The 19,058-nt window shown below is 44.1% G+C and overlaps 1 protein-coding gene across 1 annotated transcript; it reads right to left on the minus strand.

Moving 5' to 3' along the window:
* Positions 1-514: 514 nt before the first annotated feature.
* Positions 515-11,214, minus strand: LOC133532365 (mitochondrial coenzyme A transporter SLC25A42). The gene is made up of 7 exons (XM_061870976.1): positions 11,078-11,214; positions 8,765-8,900; positions 7,607-7,795; positions 7,249-7,428; positions 6,814-6,899; positions 5,855-6,038; positions 515-854 (listed from the first exon to the last, which is right to left on the minus strand). The coding sequence occupies exons 1-7, from the start codon at positions 11,151-11,153 to the stop codon at positions 719-721; spliced, it is 987 nt and encodes a 328-aa protein (XP_061726960.1). The 5' UTR covers positions 11,154-11,214; the 3' UTR covers positions 515-718.
* Positions 11,215-19,058: the final 7,844 nt, after the last annotated feature.

Here is a 19,058-nt window from a genome sequence, read left to right on the forward strand (position 1 = left end):
TATGTGATAGGATACCTCTTTGTTTCATATTTGTCTATTGCAAAACTTATCTAGTGACCTATATATTTAATAGCCTTGAGCTGGTCGTTATTTTTGTACCCCAAATACTAAATGAAAGTTCCATTGCACGTTGTCTGATCGATCTGTCACTAACCGACTTCGAAGAGAGGCTCCCGCTCCCGCCATCTGTATTCCCTGATAAATATGACCTCGGTCTCTTTAAAGCAAGAGTGAATAGGCTACTACTGAACCGGTGAGCTCCATCTTAGGCCCTGTCTTCACTTTCCATCAGGTATGACTAGAACCAATCGCCGATAAAATAAAAAAGTGGCTGTGACATAATCGGACAGACAGACGGACATGACGAATCTATAAGGGTTCCGTTTTTTGCCATTTGGCTACGGAACCCTAAAAAGGAGGAGGTTCTCAATTTGCCGGTTATTTTTTAAGGTTGCGTACCCAAAGGGTATTACTAAGACTTCGCTGTCCGACCGTCTGTCCGTCTGTCACCAGGCTGTTCCTCATGAACCGTGACAGATTGAAATTTTCACAGATGATGTATTTCTGTTGCCGCTACAACAAAGTACGGAACCCTCGGTGGGCGAGTCCGACTCGCACAGATTTTTAGTACAAATGAAAGAGAGTAGATTGGATAAAAAAATAGCCAATTACTTAAACTGTCACTCCAGATGCCGACGAATGATGCCACCGATAAGGGCTATTGCAGTGTGAGCGCTAGCTCGCGTAGTGTCGTCTTGATCTTGTCGTAGGTGGCGAACGAGATGCCGACGGCCACGGGCCCCTTCACCCAGTTCATGCTGAGCCCCTTGAAGAACCCGCGCCAGCCCTCCACTCTGAAAATAATCATAATTTAACAAACTCCGAACGCAAAATACCACCTTAAAACATATTTAAGAGCAACCGCTAGAAACACTGCTATCAAATACTTATGTATTTAATAACTAGCTGCTTTCAAATACTTATGAATTTAAAAACTGCTTTCAAATACTTATGAATTTAAAAACTGCTTTCAAATACTTATGAATTTAAAAACTGCTTTCAAATACTTATGAATTTAAAAACTGCTTTCAAATACTTATAAATTTAATAACTGCTTCAAATACTTATGAATTTAAAAACTGCTTTCAAACACTGATATATTTAAAAGCAGTTTACAGTACATATGGGGCTACTTTATAGCACTAGTGCGAGAAGTAGCATATTACGTTACTGTGTCGAACATTTAAAGGGCCATATGTACTGTAAAACGTTGTACGATACATGTGCGAATAGGTAATTCGCAACTCGTGTCGATTTAAAACACTCCCTTCGGTCGTGTTTTAATTTATCGCCACTCGTTTCGAATTTCCTATTTTTCGCACTTGTATCGTAATGTACTATTTTATGAAAAGAAAACTGGTTTACTCGTACGTGCGTGATAGTTACAGTGCCACAGGCGGACACACACTTTATGCGCCGGAGGTTAAAAAATAAAATGGTTTTGTCTTAATATTTATACTAGCGACCCGCCCCGCCTTCGCACGGGTTACACAAAACCTTAGCAAGATAGAGCTAGACCAAGACAAGTCATGTGTGTGCATGCATGTGTTATTTTAAACGTCAAACTTCTATGAAATTATGACGTATAAATAACACTTGCACTGCGTATGCTAACAAAATCGTTGCAGACTTATCTTGTTCTAACTTTATACACTTAAAGCTTCCTCAAGAATCGCTCTATTGATAGGTGAAAACCGCATGAAAATACGTCCAGTAGTTTTTGAGTTTATCGCGAATATACAAACAAGCAGACAGACGCGGCGGGTGATTTGTTTTATAAGGTGTAGCGTTCAACATTGTATCAAATAGCGATAAAAGGTTTTTTCACCGACTGTTCTATATTCTCTACAGCTATCCAATCAAGGGCGTGTGCACAAATCAGGCCAGGTTTTTTCGGCTACTTTTTGATGTCGTACACATGCCGTAGATATTTTTTCTTAGTTTCGTTCACTGTTAAAAATACACGCGAGGTCTCTTTATAAAGTGTCGATTGCCACAGATTCCCCGTCCGACGGCCGAGCGGCGCCTGCCCCGCGTCGCCCGCGCAGACCCGTGCGTCGCGACAAGGCACAAACTTGAATAGTCTCGATTTCTCAAAAACTATTTATACAATTGGGAAATTGGCAGATGTAACTGAAGTGTATGTATATCATTATTAGTATTTGGTTAAAGTTTCATGTGTAAACGCTGCGTTAAAGGAGTTTATACGAATTTTAACACGAGAAAACGGTTTACAGAATAATTACTTGTGATACGGTATATTTTGAAATATTAGTAGACCTAATTAAAGAACAATTACCAAGCTAAAATATTGTGTACAGTAATTTTGTTTATACAACTTTCAAGCATTCTATAACGACGTAAAAACAGCGAATTTGTCCTGGTAGCCCCTTAAAGAATTGTCAATTTTTTACCTATAAACATCCTTAATATCATCATGCGCCGGCGCACTATATCTAGGGGGTAGGAGGCGGTCTGGCCGAGTGTTCCTCACCTGTACACATCTCGTATAGCGCTAGGTATGTTTCTGTAGGGGTAGGAGCCGTCCGGCCTCCTGGGCGCGGTCTGCATGCGCCGGCGCACTATATCTAGGGGGTAGGAGGCGGTCTGGCCGAGTGTTCCTCACCTGTACACATCTCGTATAGCGCTAGGTATGTTTCTGTAGGGGTAGGAGCCGTCCGGCCTCCTGGGCGCGGTCTGCATGCGCCGGCGCACTATATCTAGGGGGTAGGAGGCGGTCTGGCCGAGTGTTCCTCACCTGTACACATCTCGTATAGCGCTAGGTATGTTTCTGTAGGGGTAGGAGCCGTCCGGCCTCCTGGGCGCGGTCTGCATGCGCCGGCGCACTATATCTAGGGGGTAGGAGGCGGTCTGGCCGAGTGTTCCTCACCTGTACACATCTCGTATAGCGCTAGGTATGTTTCTGTAGGGGTAGGAGCCGTCCGGCCTCCTGGGCGCGGTCTGCATGCGCCGGCGCACTATATCTAGGGGGTAGGAGGCGGTCTGGCCGAGTGTTCCTCACCTGTACACATCTCGTATAGCGCTAGGTATGTTTCTGTAGGGGTAGGAGCCGTCCGGCCTCCTGGGCGCGGTCTGCATGCGCCGGCGCACTATATCTAGGGGGTAGGAGGCGGTCTGGCCGAGTGTTCCTCACCTGTACACATCTCGTATAGCGCTAGGTATGTTTCTGTAGGGGTAGGAGCCGTCCGGCCTCCTGGGCGCGGTCTGCATGCGCCGGCGCACTATATCTAGGGGGTAGGAGGCGGTCTGGCCGAGTGTTCCTCACCTGTACACATCTCGTATAGCGCTAGGTATGTTTCTGTAGGGGTAGGAGCCGTCCGGCCTCCTGGGCGCGGTCTGCATGCGCCGGCGCACTATATCTAGGGGGTAGGAGGCGGTCTGGCCGAGTGTTCCTCACCTGTACACATCTCGTATAGCGCTAGGTATGTTTCTGTAGGGGTAGGAGCCGTCCGGCCTCCTGGGCGCGGTCTGCATGCGCCGGCGCACTATATCTAGGGGGTAGGAGGCGGTCTGGCCGAGTGTTCCTCACCTGTACACATCTCGTATAGCGCTAGGTATGTTTCTGTAGGGGTAGGAGCCGTCCGGCCTCCTGGGCGCGGTCTGCATGCGCCGGCGCACTATATCTAGGGGGTAGGAGGCGATCTGGCCGAGTGTTCCTCACCTGTACACATCTCGTATAGCGCTAGGTATGTTTCTGTAGGGGTAGGAGCCGTCCGGCCTCCTGGGCGCGGTCTGCATGCGCCGGCGCACTATATCTAGGGGGTAGGAGGCGGTCTGGCCGAGTGTTCCTCACCTGTACACATCTCGTATAGCGCTAGGTATGTTTCTGTAGGGGTAGGAGCCGTCCGGCCTCCTGGGCGCGGTCTGCATGCGCCGGCGCACTATATCTAGGGGGTAGGAGGCGGTCTGGCCGAGTGTTCCTCACCTGTACACATCTCGTATAGCGCTAGGTATGTTTCTGTAGGGGTAGGAGCCGTCCGGCCTCCTGGGCGCGGTCTGCATGCGCCGGCGCACTATATCTAGGGGGTAGGAGGCGATCTGGCCGAGTGTTCCTCACCTGTACACATCTCGTATAGCGCTAGGTATGTTTCTGTAGGGGTAGGAGCCGTCCGGCCTCCTGGGCGCGGTCTGCATGCGCCGGCGCACTATATCTAGGGGGTAGGAGGCGGTCTGGCCGAGTGTTCCTCACCTGTACACATCTCGTATAGCGCTAGGTATGTTTCTGTAGGGGTAGGAGCCGTCCGGCCTCCTGGGCGCGGTCTGCATGCGCCGGCGCACTATATCTAGGGGGTAGGAGGCGATCTGGCCGAGTGTTCCTCACCTGTACACATCTCGTATAGCGCTAGGTATGTTTCTGTAGGGGTAGGAGCCGTCCGGCCTCCTGGGCGCGGTCTGCATGCGCCGGCGCACTATATCTAGGGGGTAGGAGGCGGTCTGGCCGAGTGTTCCTCACCTGTACACATCTCGTATAGCGCTAGGTATGTTTCTGTAGGGGTAGGAGCCGTCCGGCCTCCTGGGCGCGGTCTGCATGCGCCGGCGCACTATATCTAGGGGGTAGGAGGCGGTCTGGCCGAGTGTTCCTCACCTGTACACATCTCGTATAGCGCTAGGTATGTTTCTGTAGGGGTAGGAGCCGTCCGGCCTCCTGGGCGCGGTCTGCATGCGCCGGCGCACTATATCTAGGGGGTAGGAGGCGGTCTGGCCGAGTGTTCCTCACCTGTACACATCTCGTATAGCGCTAGGTATGTTTCTGTAGGGGTAGGAGCCGTCCGGCCTCCTGGGCGCGGTCTGCATGCGCCGGCGCACTATATCTAGGGGGTAGGAGGCGGTCTGGCCGAGTGTTCCTCACCTGTACACATCTCGTATAGCGCTAGGTATGTTTCTGTAGGGGTAGGAGCCGTCCGGCCTCCTGGGCGCGGTCTGCATGCGCCGGCGCACTATATCTAGGGGGTAGGAGGCGGTCTGGCCGAGTGTTCCTCACCTGTACACATCTCGTATAGCGCTAGGTATGTTTCTGTAGGGGTAGGAGCCGTCCGGCCTCCTGGGCGCGGTCTGCATGCGCCGGCGCACTATATCTAGGGGGTAGGAGGCGGTCTGGCCGAGTGTTCCTCACCTGTACACATCTCGTATAGCGCTAGGTATGTTTCTGTAGGGGTAGGAGCCGTCCGGCCTCCTGGGCGCGGTCTGCATGCGCCGGCGCACTATATCTAGGGGGTAGGAGGCGGTCTGGCCGAGTGTTCCTCACCTGTACACATCTCGTATAGCGCTAGGTATGTTTCTGTAGGGGTAGGAGCCGTCCGGCCTCCTGGGCGCGGTCTGCATGCGCCGGCGCACTATATCTAGGGGGTAGGAGGCGGTCTGGCCGAGTGTTCCTCACCTGTACACATCTCGTATAGCGCTAGGTATGTTTCTGTAGGGGTAGGAGCCGTCCGGCCTCCTGGGCGCGGTCTGCATGCGCCGGCGCACTATATCTAGGGGGTAGGAGGCGGTCTGGCCGAGTGTTCCTCACCTGTACACATCTCGTATAGCGCTAGGTATGTTTCTGTAGGGGTAGGAGCCGTCCGGCCTCCTGGGCGCGGTCTGCATGCGCCGGCGCACTATATCTAGGGGGTAGGAGGCGGTCTGGCCGAGTGTTCCTCACCTGTACACATCTCGTATAGCGCTAGGTATGTTTCTGTAGGGGTAGGAGCCGTCCGGCCTCCTGGGCGCGGTCTGCATGCGCCGGCGCACTATATCTAGGGGGTAGGAGGCGGTCTGGCCGAGTGTTCCTCACCTGTACACATCTCGTATAGCGCTAGGTATGTTTCTGTAGGGGTAGGAGCCGTCCGGCCTCCTGGGCGCGGTCTGCATGCGCCGGCGCACTATATCTAGGGGGTAGGAGGCGGTCTGGCCGAGCGCGCCGGCCGCGCCGCCGAACGCCACGTTGAGCACGCTGCTCTGCTGCTTGCCTGAGTATTCTGGGAAGACAGACAGACTCAACGATTATTAATAATGTAGTGTTTTTTGAGTTGATAGATTATTCCCAGGGCTTATTATAACACATATAAGGCACATAAGGCCTTGCACCATTTTTACATGTCTCTGTTTGGTCCGATGGTTGACTGGTAGAGAATGCCATTAGGCATTAAGTCCGCCATTTGCTTTTTTCTGTTATTTTGTGCAATAAAGTTGAAATAAATAAATAAAACCGAATGAGTGATACAACTCCGATTAATGATGACTGAAAGCGGTTAATTTATATAAAATATATATATTCATATTATATATGATAAATTTCAATGTATTACTCTTGTTTACTTTTTTGACATATAGATTTTATTATATAACGTTCAGGATCCATTTTTATCTTCTTTTTATGGTTGCCGATCTTATTGTAGCTTGATTAATATTAAATCTGACACATTTTCAACAATTCAATATGCTTTAAAGATAATTATAATCCCCTGAATAACTTGCTCTGAAAATTAACTTGATGTTTCTTTGATGTAGGAGGCAAACGAGCAAACGGTTCACCTGATGGTAAGCGATTACCGTCGCTCATGTACACCCGCAACTTCAGAGGAGAGGAGAGAGAGGAGTTGTGAGTGCGTGGCCGGCCTTTAAGATGGGAGTACGCTCTTTTCTATTTTGTAACCGACGATTCGAAGGTTTGACAAGCCTACTTGAAAATAATGTTTTGAAAGCTGAATCTTATACTAGTGTGAAACTAGTGAAGCAGCCTATAAAACTCACCGAAGTATCTCCTCTTGAGCGTGTCGTAGGTGAAGAATGAGACGCCCGCGTACGGCACCACGCCCAGCACGGTCGCCGGGTAGCCCCTGCAAGCCACTCATTACATCAGGCGATACTACAGTACATAAAAAAACAGTAGACTAGAAGCTATTAATATGAGAACCGGTGTCCCCAACACGCACACTACCACAAACAATGTTATCTTGAGAAATGGTTGCTAAACTATATTATTCCGTCACGACAATTCGAACTTATAGTCAAGGAAATAATGTCAAAATTACACTACGTATTGTACTTTTCAAAATAGTGTCATCTAGCGTCAAGTAGAAGTTCCGCTACTCCACAACAGATGTCGCAACCAGCTTAGCTCACGCCAGGTAAGAGGGTAGGTGGCTGATAGTGTCGTCTCGCTGTACGTACGTCCGTCTCACTCACCGGTACAGCGTCCGCAGCCCCTCCTGCGTGGCCACCGTACGGAACACGGCGGCGAGGGTGGGGTAGGTGGCCGCGCTGGTGACCGCCATGCGAGCTCGCGCCAGGTCGAGAGGGTAGGTGGCCGACTGTGACGTCACGCCGGCTAGCGAGCCCGCTACTAGGTGGCGGACTTTGTGTTGCCTGCGAATAACACAACAGCTTGTTTGTGATGGGTAGGGGTGAATAAATACTGAGTATTTACTAAGAGCACCCGATAAATACCCAAAATAAACCATTCAATTTATATTACCTATTTGAAGTCACCCTGTAGAAATAGAATAAATATAGAAACAATGGCAGGCGCTTGTTATAAACTCACTTGGCCATGGCAGGCGTGTCGACCCCGAGCGCCCGCTTCCACTGCTCGTGCGCGGTGAACTGTATGGCGGCGTAGGGCACGATGCGCGCCATGGTGGCGCTGTTGCCGCGCCACAGCGCCGGCAGCCCGTCGGCGCGCGCGCTCCGCTTCAGGAACTCGAACGCTGCGCGGACGGAGTACGGGGTTTCACTGGAACAGAACGATACTATTCACTAAAGAGGAATTATCTAAAAGATACGAAGATGCGAACTGAACTGGGACCATTTCAGTGACAAGTCACACTGCAAACAATCCTGGCTGTGACGTCACACGATACTACGGGTAGTCAGCAACCAGCGTCAATAGTAGCGGATGACCGGATGACACAACTCTCCAAAAGTATCTGCTATCCTATTATTTTTTGATATATCTCTACAGATCGCATTCTAAAGAATCTGTTAGACTCATATCTTTTTGTTAAGCTATTTGGAAATGACGTAGGATACTTTTGACGCGTATTCTGACTCGTAATGTCATATTAATAAAGGTTAGATTTGCCAAATCTGGGCGTCATCGTGGCTGACACGAACTATAACTCCATTCGGGGATGTTAAGTGCATGGCCATGCTGTATAATAGAATATTTATTTTATGACACCAATCACGAAGCTTTGGAAGTGTATCTTGGCGCGGTTGAGGAGGGCGACGGTAGTCTTGGCGTGGGTTCCGGCGCAGGCGCCGGCGCCCAGTGACGTCAGAAGTACTCATGAGCTCTGGAAGTGTATCCCGGCACGCACAAGGGAGGCGATGGTGGTCTTGACGAGGGTCCCGGCGCAGGCGCTGATGGCCAGTGACGTCACACGGTACTCACGAGCTCCAGAAGTGTATCCTGGTACGGAAAAGGGAGGCGATGGTAGTCTTGACGAGGGCCCCGGCGCAGGCGCTCATGGCCAGTGACGTCACACGGTACTCACGAGCTCTGGAAGTGTATCCTGGCACAGACAAGGGAGGCGATGGTGGTCTTGACGAGGGTCCCGGCGCAGGTGCTGATGGCCAGTGACGTCACACGGTACTCACGAGCTCCGGAAGTGTATCTTGGCACGGACAATGGAGGCGATGGTGGTCTTGACGAGGGCCCCGGCGCAGGCGCTCATGGCCAGTGACGTTACACGGTACTCACGAGCTCTGGAAGTGTATCTTGGTGCGATCAAGGGGAGCGATCGTGGTCTTGGCGAGGGCCCCGGCGCAGGCGCCGGCAGCCAGTGACGTCACTACGGCGGCCGTGCGCGACAACTCGCGGTTGTTCCCCTTCGCTTCTGAAAAATGGGCGTTTAGTTCACAAATAAAATTCTAGATATTTAATTACATAATTTATTTTTCTCCCTGAGTTATATTTCCTATTTTAACCCCCGACACAAAAAAGAGGGATGTTATGAGTTTAACGCCAATTTCTGTCTGTGGCATCGTAGCTCTCAAACGGATGGACCGATTTCGATGCGGTTTTTTACGTGAAAGCGAGTTTTTTTTCCTTGCGGTGGTTTTTACTTCTTGGCTATGTTTCATAAAAATCAATCTAGCAGTTTGAAGAGTACATATGAACACTTTTCTAAAATGATGTAAGGGATTTTTGGCATAGAAATTGTTTTTTTTTTTTCTTTAAAAAGCTTGAAATAACCATTAAATTAAACTTTTTAAGCTAATAATAAAATACCGGACAAGTGCGAGTCGGACTCACCCACCGAGGGTTACGTACTTTTTAGTATTTCTAGTTTCAACGGCAACAGAAATACATCATCTGTGAAAATTTCAACTGTCTAGCACGGTTCATGATATACAGCCTGGTGACAGACGGACAGACAGACGGACAGTGGAGTCTTAGCAATAGGGTCCCGTTTTACCCTTTCGGTACGAAATCCTAAAAAAACAACCCTTTAAAGTAAATACAAATAAAAATTATTTATTTGCCAGAATACAGGGAATGTAGATGGTGACATATAACTTAGAACGCTGTACTCAATATGCAATACGCTGTAATAAATAAATCAAATTACGTTTGTTGCGATTTATTTTGCATGTGCGCATAAAAGAGGCGTGTCTCGCAAAGATAACATTGTTGTGATGTCCACTACCCGTCATATTACCTCACTTAAGAATGCATTGTGCAACAGATACCGCACTGTCCATAATGACGTGTTTATGTGGACTTTGCCCTCTCGATTACCAACACTTTTGACTTTATCGTCATAGAATAATAACACACACGATAGTACTGATTAGATTGTTAACCAAGGGGTGAAAGGCACCCATTTCTGTCGAGGTAGTTTGCGTTTGCTCACTGCGTTCGAGCGCTAACTACCTCGATAGAAATAAAATACATGTGTATTTAAAAAAACACAGCTAAGAATAAACTTCAGTAGTATTTCTTGACTTTCAGTTAACAATTTAGTTAAACATCTTGTTATTTTTGGAATGGGGAGTTAAAAGAGAAAAGTTATTAATTTTAGTTATTAACCTTTTGAACGCCACGCTTATCGTACGCGGCGCGTAATCGTGAACCTTGTCAGTACGCATGAAGGTTGATATTGGGCTGTAGCCGCGCGCGTCATATGACGTCTTTGGCGGTCAAAAGGTTAAAATAGAAAAAAACGTAGTGAGAAAGTACAGTGCTCTAGAGCATAAACGTATCATTTCCTGCACACTTTTTAGAACAAAAACGACTCACTTTCAGAGCATGAGACATGAATAATATATTACACATTAGCTTTTGCCCTTCTTCGCTTGCGTAGAATGATTTCCACGGATTTCCGTAATAAAACTATTTTTATACGACGTCGGTGGCAAACAAGCATACGGCCCGCCAGATGGTAAGCAGTCTCCGTAGCTTATGTACGCCTGCAACTCCAGATGTGTTACATACGCGTTGCCGACCCTAACATGCCGCAAATCCGCACCCTCGTTGAGCTCTGGCAACTCTAGTGTTATTTGGCTGCGGGTTCCTGTAAGGTGGAGGTACTTCCCCAGTTGGGCTCTGCTCTAGATCTGGAATGACATCCGCTGTGCTGTGCCCTACCACACAGCGGTCATCTCGCCCACATCTCTCATTCACAGTGCCCATACCTCTCTTAACAGTAACTATCCTAGTTATCTCTTACCACGGGAATCAACCTACTTTTTTAGTGGCGGTTTAAGCGACAAGAAGAGGGAACAGACAGAGAACCTTTTCGAAGGAAAATGAGCGAAGGTCTACGTTTAACCTTGGGCATAAATGGTTTTGTGAGTGTGTGTGTATTCCCCATATTATGCATTTTATATTCCCCTGTAAAAGTCGTATTTCTAAACAGATCCTCGTGAAATTTGATGAGCATTACCTACATAATATAGTATTTTTTATAGTATTAGTTTTTCGAAATATTTCAAAATTGCAGAGCCATGGGGGTTCGGAAGCAAAAGCCACTAGTTAAAACATGACGCGGACATATAGCACTGAACTCACTGGACTCCCAGAACAGACGCCGCCAGCAGCGCGCCGAGCCCGTGGGCGCACTTTTTGCTCGCTCCGACAGCGACATAGCACTTTATTTTTCACCGCCGCTCGGAAAGGCTTCTTTCCTCTCTTCGGTAAGATGGACTTTTATGCATTGACTTTTAATGATAAGTCACTTCATGTTAATTAATTCAATGAAGCGCCCACGATCTTCAGGATTGAGGGGCAGACTGATTAGATAGGATGTTTACAAATGGTCAATTACGCATGTGTTGTTGTATGCAAGGCACATAATTTCCTACTTCCTTCTTACATTATAAATGCAAGATATATAAGAACTAGTTTCTGCCCGCAACTTCGTCTGCGTGGCAACTTCCATACAAAGTTTCATCTAAATCCGTTCAGCGGTTTAATTCAATTCAAAGAAGAAGAAGTTAAACCTATACTAAATTAAGGAAAACCTGGGAAGGGAGCTCATTCCACAGCCGGAGCGTCCGTGGGAGGAAATTCCTCTTGAACCGCACAGTACACCATTTAGGTTCTAGGGTGTGAGGATGAACACCCTGCCGACGGCGAGCGGTGCGGTGATAGAAAGTAGCCTTGGGCATCATGTCAAACAATTCCTCAGAGCACAGCCCAACAGCCCATTGTACAAGCGTTAGAACACTCACAATGAGGCAGTCTCTCCTGAGACTTAAAGGTTCAATATCGCTTGTGAGTTTGGAATCGTCAACGATTCGTACAGCGCGCCTTTGGACTGAGTCGAAGGGTCCAAGCTGGCATCCAGGTGCTCCTGCCCAAAAGTGACAGCAATACTCCATATGGGGTCTGCCTTGCGATTTATATAGCCGCAATCTTAGTATGGGGTTCTTCGAAAAAGAAGTATACAGGTTTTTAAAGGGTCAGCAACTCGCATGTTACACCCCTGGAGTTGCAGGCGTCCATAGGCTGCGGTGATTGCTTACCATCAGGCGGGCCGTATGCTTGTTTGCCACCATCGTGGTATAGGAGCCAGGATTTGAACCCGCTATTGAAAGTCGGACGTTATATCTACTCGGCCACCATAACTTAAATATAAGGGTATTATAAACTTGTAACAAGTGTATCCGTTTGTTTGTTTATAGCCTCGTAGCTCCCTGACGGATGAGCCTAATTTAGTGCGATTATTTTTAATGAAATGTATTGTGTGTCGCGATAGTATTCCTAACTAGATTGATGGAGAAGTGACCGGGATTGTTAATTTTTTTTTTTTCATTTTTATGCTCTGAAGTGAAGTGGGTCGTTGTTGTTTTGAAAAGTACGTTTCTGCGCTAGAGCATTTTACTTTCCCAGTATATTAGGATAAGGAATTAAAATTTGACATGAAATGGATTTGTTGTACAATGTCCATTCTAATTTTTAACTCCCCATTTTAAAAATCACGATACTTGTACCTAAATTTTTAATTGAAAGTACTTACGTTGAAGAAATACTATAAAAGTTTATACTAAGTCACGTTTTATTACTTAAATACACATGTATTTTACTTTACTCATATTCGAAATAAAAGCAGAGTATTCAACTCGTGTGAAAGGCCCCATTTCTTCCCTCAGCTAACAATCTAGTATAGGGAGCGTGCATGAACTGTAGGAGGCAGCACAGGAGCCGTCAGATTTTTGGCGCGAGGCGTAAATGTGATGTTTATTGTTCCGATGTAGCTCACAAGATGGCAGAACCTACTATGCACAAGAAAACACGTGACGTGTAAATATACATGTGTATGGTTCCGATTCAGCCCACAAGATGGCAGACCCTCCAACGCGCACGGTCCCTATACCTTAACTTATGGACGGGGAGAAGCGAAAGTCTCCGTTTTAGCCTGAGCAAAAATACTTCGATATAACCGACTGTTCTCCTCTAAAGGCCACAATTCTCATCACTTTTCACGTGAAATTTGGTGAGTTGGTTCGATAATGATATGGAGTTATATAGAACCTTTTGTCTATTCGGTTTTTGGAAATTTTTCAAATGGGGGTTTAAGAGGTCTACAGCTAACAGTCACAAGTTGTCCGCGAACGAAGCCACGTGTAGAAGCTAGCAGGCTAGATATAAAGCTAGACTTTATCTAAAAACGCTAAAGTCGACAATCGGTCAGCAACGCTCGTGTGAGCGCGGGGCCGACGTTGAAATAAGCCCACTCGACCGTATCTACTGTTATCGTAATTGGAAATAATTCAAGTGGAATCTCTTTATCAGTATTTATAGTATAATCTACGTTCAATGATACTATTGACGACCGGTCTGGCCTTGTGGGTAGTGACCATGCCAATGAATGATTGCGTTAGACCCAGCCAATCGTGCGGCTCGAATTCGTGAGTGACACCACTGAACTAGCAGACTAGCACCATTATTAGTGCCCGTAAGGCCCGTCCTTCGATATATATATGAATGAAAAAAGGCAATCATTTAATCATACGGGCTTGGATGGTTTATTTATAATAAAAGTACCTGGGCGACCGAGCTTTGCTCGGTTATAACTATTTATTGTAATATGGTGGTGTATAGGTGATAATCTACATAAACTTAAAAAGTAAAATGTGAACTGATAATTATTATTATTTACAATCGATTTTAACCTTACAGCACTTGTCACAGAGTAACGCCATCTATTGTCAATTTCTCTTATTACATAGCTCATTTTTTTACTAAATGAAACTTGTCTAAAACAATAAAAATTAAAAAAATATATATAAACTTGAACATATAAAAAAAAAAACAAAAGTTAGTCACCGGGCGAGATTCGAACCCGTAACACTCGTTTATTTTAGCCAGACAGACGGTGGCCGCCAACACGAAATTAGCGACCATATTCTGCGTCGAAAGAAAAACGCATGAAAGCTCGAATACACGCGTTTTCCCAAACATAAGACTAATCTAGATAGATTGTATACCCCCAAAAACCCCCATATACCAAATTTCAGCGAAATCGTTAGAGCCGTTTCCGAGATCACAGAAATATATATATATATATACAAGAATTGCTCGTTTAAAGGTATAAGATATACCGCTTGAACTTAGATGCAGGAGTGTGTGTTTGTACAGACAGGAAGGCTCTAAATATATACATAATGACAATTTGATTGGCCCATTACTATACAATCTACCAAAAGGAAACGACACCACAGGCCAAAAATTCATTAACTGTTTTACATTAAAATAAATATCTGGAGGGAAGTTAAAAGATTATATTTTTAGGAATCAGTAGGTTCGATTCAAGTTTTAATCATATTTTTTATTTCGACTTTTATTTGTATTAATCGTTTTTGAATGTGCCTTTGGTATTAATTTTAACACAAGGTGCTGCCCCACCCGTCACAATGGAATGACCTCAAAGTCTATACAAAACTACTAAACAGATCAGTTAGACACAATGGAGCAATTAAACTACCATTTGTAGAGCTAAAAACAAGTAATATAACTGACCATGGCGCGGCTCGGACGCCAGCAGCGGCGCCGCCGTCATCGCTCACATGTCACACTCCACCGACAGCTCTGGAACAAACATGGAAAATATTTTGATATGATAGTGTTTCGCTCGTATTTCATGCTCCACCGACAACTCTGGAACAAACATACACTTACAATGGGAAATATTAAATGTGATAGTGCTTCTCTAGCTCTCCGATAAGAAATTATAGAGTTTGGATCTTCTTTCGTGGGCCTGAGTGGCAGGCTGACAAACCAGATCCTTAGTGGTTTACGGACCCCTGATCCATTCAATTTTAGCATCCCACGGTCTTAATACTCTTATAGTCCGTTTTTTTTTAGCATTAGAAAGATGTTAAGCAATTTTGATGTCTTTTTACGGAAAACACATTTGAAAAACCAGTCATGTCAAATATGCAACAATTATAAATCATATACGATCATTTACATTATTTTGCTTTCATAAGTAGGAGTAATATATAATAATTATTGATTTTTAAAAAGTTTTCCAATGAAAAGACATGTCAAGAATGTTTACTTTTTTTCTAATGCTAAATAATAAACTATATACTAGTACAAAGTACCTCTAATTAAATTTAAATAATGATTAAATGGCAGGCAGGCGTAGTGGGAATTAGTCGGTAGGTAACCCATAATGCATGTGCAATTGTATGTATATGTATCTATCCTTGTTTGTCCATATATATGTATATATTAGTGTACTCATAGTCATAAGGTATTATGAAACATACTATAGTATTTATTTAGAAATTTTATTTCACTCAAGTTATGGTTTTTTTTTTCTTTATTTCTCACTGCACCCACCTTGAAGTTTTTCTGTTTTGCCTTATGGTTGACTGGTAGAGAATGCTTATTGGCATTAAGTCCGCCTGTTGTACTCTTTTTTATTTGCAATAAAGTTTAAATAATAACAATAATAATAACTTTTATTTTCTTTCATTCGAGTTTCAAATAAACAAATTAAATTATATTTTCTAATACAAATATGACTGCCAACAATTTTCTAGTGATGGGTACAAGTTAGATAAGTTTTTAAGTCAGGTTCAATTAATTGAGAAGACTTGGGGACACTCTAGCCGGCCAATGCTTTCCTGATAGTCAAAAAATAAGAACTAAAACACAAAAAAGACACTATATCATCATATATCGGCGTCCTTACTAAGAAAGCCTCATTAAAAAAAAAATTGTACCACAAAAAAAGATTTTGTTTATCACAATTGGCTCCATAGTTTTAATGTTATCTATTATGTTTATGTGGCTTTCCATTAGAGAAGGGTTCTTATGCTGCATGTGACCTTTTAACAGATATTCTGTTGAAATTTCAGATGGAAAGGACCTTCTTGCACTTGAAGCATGAGGACCCTTCTGTGATGGAAAGCCACATATACTAATTTGTATGTGTATAGTATATTAGTAAATACCTATAAGATACTTATAACTATACTTCCTTATTATTAGATTGGAATCATTAAAAAACAAATAAAGCAGAATTTCTAGTGAGGCCTCAAAATGTACAATTACGTTTAATTTTTTTTCATGGTGCTTTTCTTTAAGAACACCTAAACATTTAAATTCTACAATTAATGTACATATGCTCAAACACATTTTACATATGCAAATAATGATATGATAACTGATTACTTAAGCTGCTATCTTCTCAGCTCGCAACGTTTACTAGTGCATCCTAGCAACCTTATCTAATCTCTACCTAAAGATACTGACCAAAGAACTACTGTGAAACTACAAAAAAACTAGTTTTCGAATTGAACTTTCATTGAAATTCCAATGATATTACACACATCGTAGGGTTAATGCCCGCTCAAGAATTAATTAACTGTAGCATAGTCAATACACGCTTAGAAAATCATATGTGACTTAAAAAACGTAATCACACGTAAAAAGTTCAAAGTCTAAATGTCGACCTTGATCTAATAGAATCGAGGCTATAATGACTACTCAAAACTCAAGCGCTATATTTAGAACATATACGATTAGGTTATGATTAAATAAAGCATTTATACTCACGCAAAACTCCAGTTTTAACTTCCGTAGAATAAAAATAGACAACACAAACTTTACACTAAGGAAAATCACTGAACATTACACTTTTAACTATTTGAGGCGTGACAATAATATAAATCGTGGCCGTCTAGATTTTTATAATCGATCGTTTTGTTTATTCAAGTTTTCTACTGTGAGAAAAGTAAGATAAAATCGTCACGTAATTTCGAGTTCGCGCTGTCAATCGCGAGGAAGCACTGACTATCACGTCACTGTCACAGCTGTCATTGTCAGTTGGAAATAATGTTGCCAGTAGTGATTTTAATTCCTACTAAGTACTTCAAATCGTACCTACCTCACGGTATAAAAAAAAAAAAACACAAATTATTATACTCTGGCACACCCTTTGTCAGTTGTAAAAGGCGGCAAATTATAAAAAATGTTGGCCTAAAGAGTTGACTTCCCATAAAAAAAAAAACAAAGTGGGTATATCTGAGTACTCTGGCACAGCGACCTCGTCAGTAAAAAAAGGCGGAAAAATTACTGACTTCCCATTTGCTTCCCATATAAAATTGGATTTCGCTCCTTTTTCTACTGGCGAGTTGATTGTGTTTCAGTATACCTAAGAAAAACTCTGTAAAATAAAAGAGGTAATATGTTTTTAGGGTTCCGTACCAAAAGGGTAAAACGGGACCCTATTACTAAGACTCCGCTGTCCGTCCGTTCGTCCGTCCGTCCGTCACCAGGCTATATCTCATGAACCGTGATAGACAGTTGAAATTTTCACAGATGATGTGTTTATGTTGCCGCTGTAACAACAAATACTAAAAAGTACGGAACCCTCGGTGGGCGAGTCCGACTCGCGCTTGTCTGGTTTTTTAAAGGTTCCGTAGCCTAAACAATAAAAAAAAAACAATCCTTTTAGTCATGTGCGTATGTCATCGTCGTTTTACTCGGAATCGACTTTGAATACAGTTTTCTAGTTGAACTCTGTCCGTATTTGATTTGAGCCACTGAGGTGACCGTATACCTAGTTTTACTTATGAAGCACGTTTCTGACGCACAACAACATTCAACACTTTGCATTCTCTGACGATGGTAATGGTACTAAAACACTTTTCAAAAATAATGCTGTGCTCTAAATGCTCTGGCGACCCAAGTATTAACGCGTCATAAAAATAATTTGTTTAAATTTGAACTTTAATAGATGTCACTAGAGTAACTAACTAACTGCCCTATATTGCATATATGCCATATACTGGCATCGAATATATTACAAGAAATTGTATAAATCAAGTAGGGCATCTTTCCAGCTGTTCCTAATGCTCTTTCCTGATTAGTCGATTTATCGCAGTGTGCGATTGTGGTGTGCGTATGCAATCATGTGTATAGATAGAACTACTACATTGCTAAAAGGTTGCACTCGTGTGCTGTAAGCGATTAGGAAGAAGAGTGGGGCGTCTTCGTGAGTGAAACGAACTATACAAAGCTATACTTAAACTCGAAAACCGAAGTTCGCAAATTGCTGGCATCTTTCTCTTTCGCTCCAGTAAAAGCATAGACTAAAGAGTGACAGAGAAACATGCCTGCGATTTGCGAACTTCGGAGTTCAGATCCTAACGGAAAGTCCCTCTAGATCAGAGAATAATACTACATAGGGCCCTCTCTTAAACAGAAGAGTTTAAGTCTAGAGAGCGTCCTGCCATCTTAAAAGCCGCGGCAACCCCCGCGCCTGTGTTCCCGCCCCACGTGACCGCCGCCATACATGTCACGGGAGTGGGAATTTTTTTATATGAATACACGTGTTCCCATCTGTGCCCGGTGGGAACAAATGGGAATACACCCGGCAACGTACTTACAAGGTCTCTGTTGTTGCGGGTGTCCATGAGCGACAGTAATGGCTGACCATCAGGCATAGACAAATAAGTAAGCATAGAGTGCTAACTACATACATCAGTTTTCTTACCAAAACGCGGGTTATTTCGCAGTCGACATCTAGCGTCAAGGAGCGGATTTATCAGTACTGCTACTTGACAATAGATGTCGCGACAAACGAAAAGTCTGCTCAACAATTTTAAGCTAATATAACTGGATTAACTCTATTTTCAACTAGTTTGTGATTTTAGTCTTGCTCCTACATCATAAAAAAAGTTGAAACGCGAAGGGATTGCAAACCGGATCCGAAATGTATGAAATTATTCGGATCTGAATCCGGACCCGCGGATCTTTCCATACATTTCATATTCGTCGTGCAAACCCTAAACGCGGCCAAGGGTGGGTTCGTATGAGGTCAAATTGTACAGTCACGTCTGAAAATATCGATACAAAAAAGTGCCAAAAATATGTATACAGTACCAATATATGGGCAATAAAGTCGTGTATACATATTTTGGTCACTTTTTTCGTATCAATATTTTCAGACGTGACTGTACCGCACCATCTCTTACAGAAATCGTACGATATTGTTTTGGCATTAATGGATGTTTAGAATAAAATAACATGA

Source organism: Cydia pomonella, chromosome 27 (genome assembly GCF_033807575.1).
Source record: "Cydia pomonella isolate Wapato2018A chromosome 27, ilCydPomo1, whole genome shotgun sequence".
NCBI classification, from domain to species: Eukaryota; Metazoa; Arthropoda; class Insecta; order Lepidoptera; family Tortricidae; genus Cydia; species Cydia pomonella.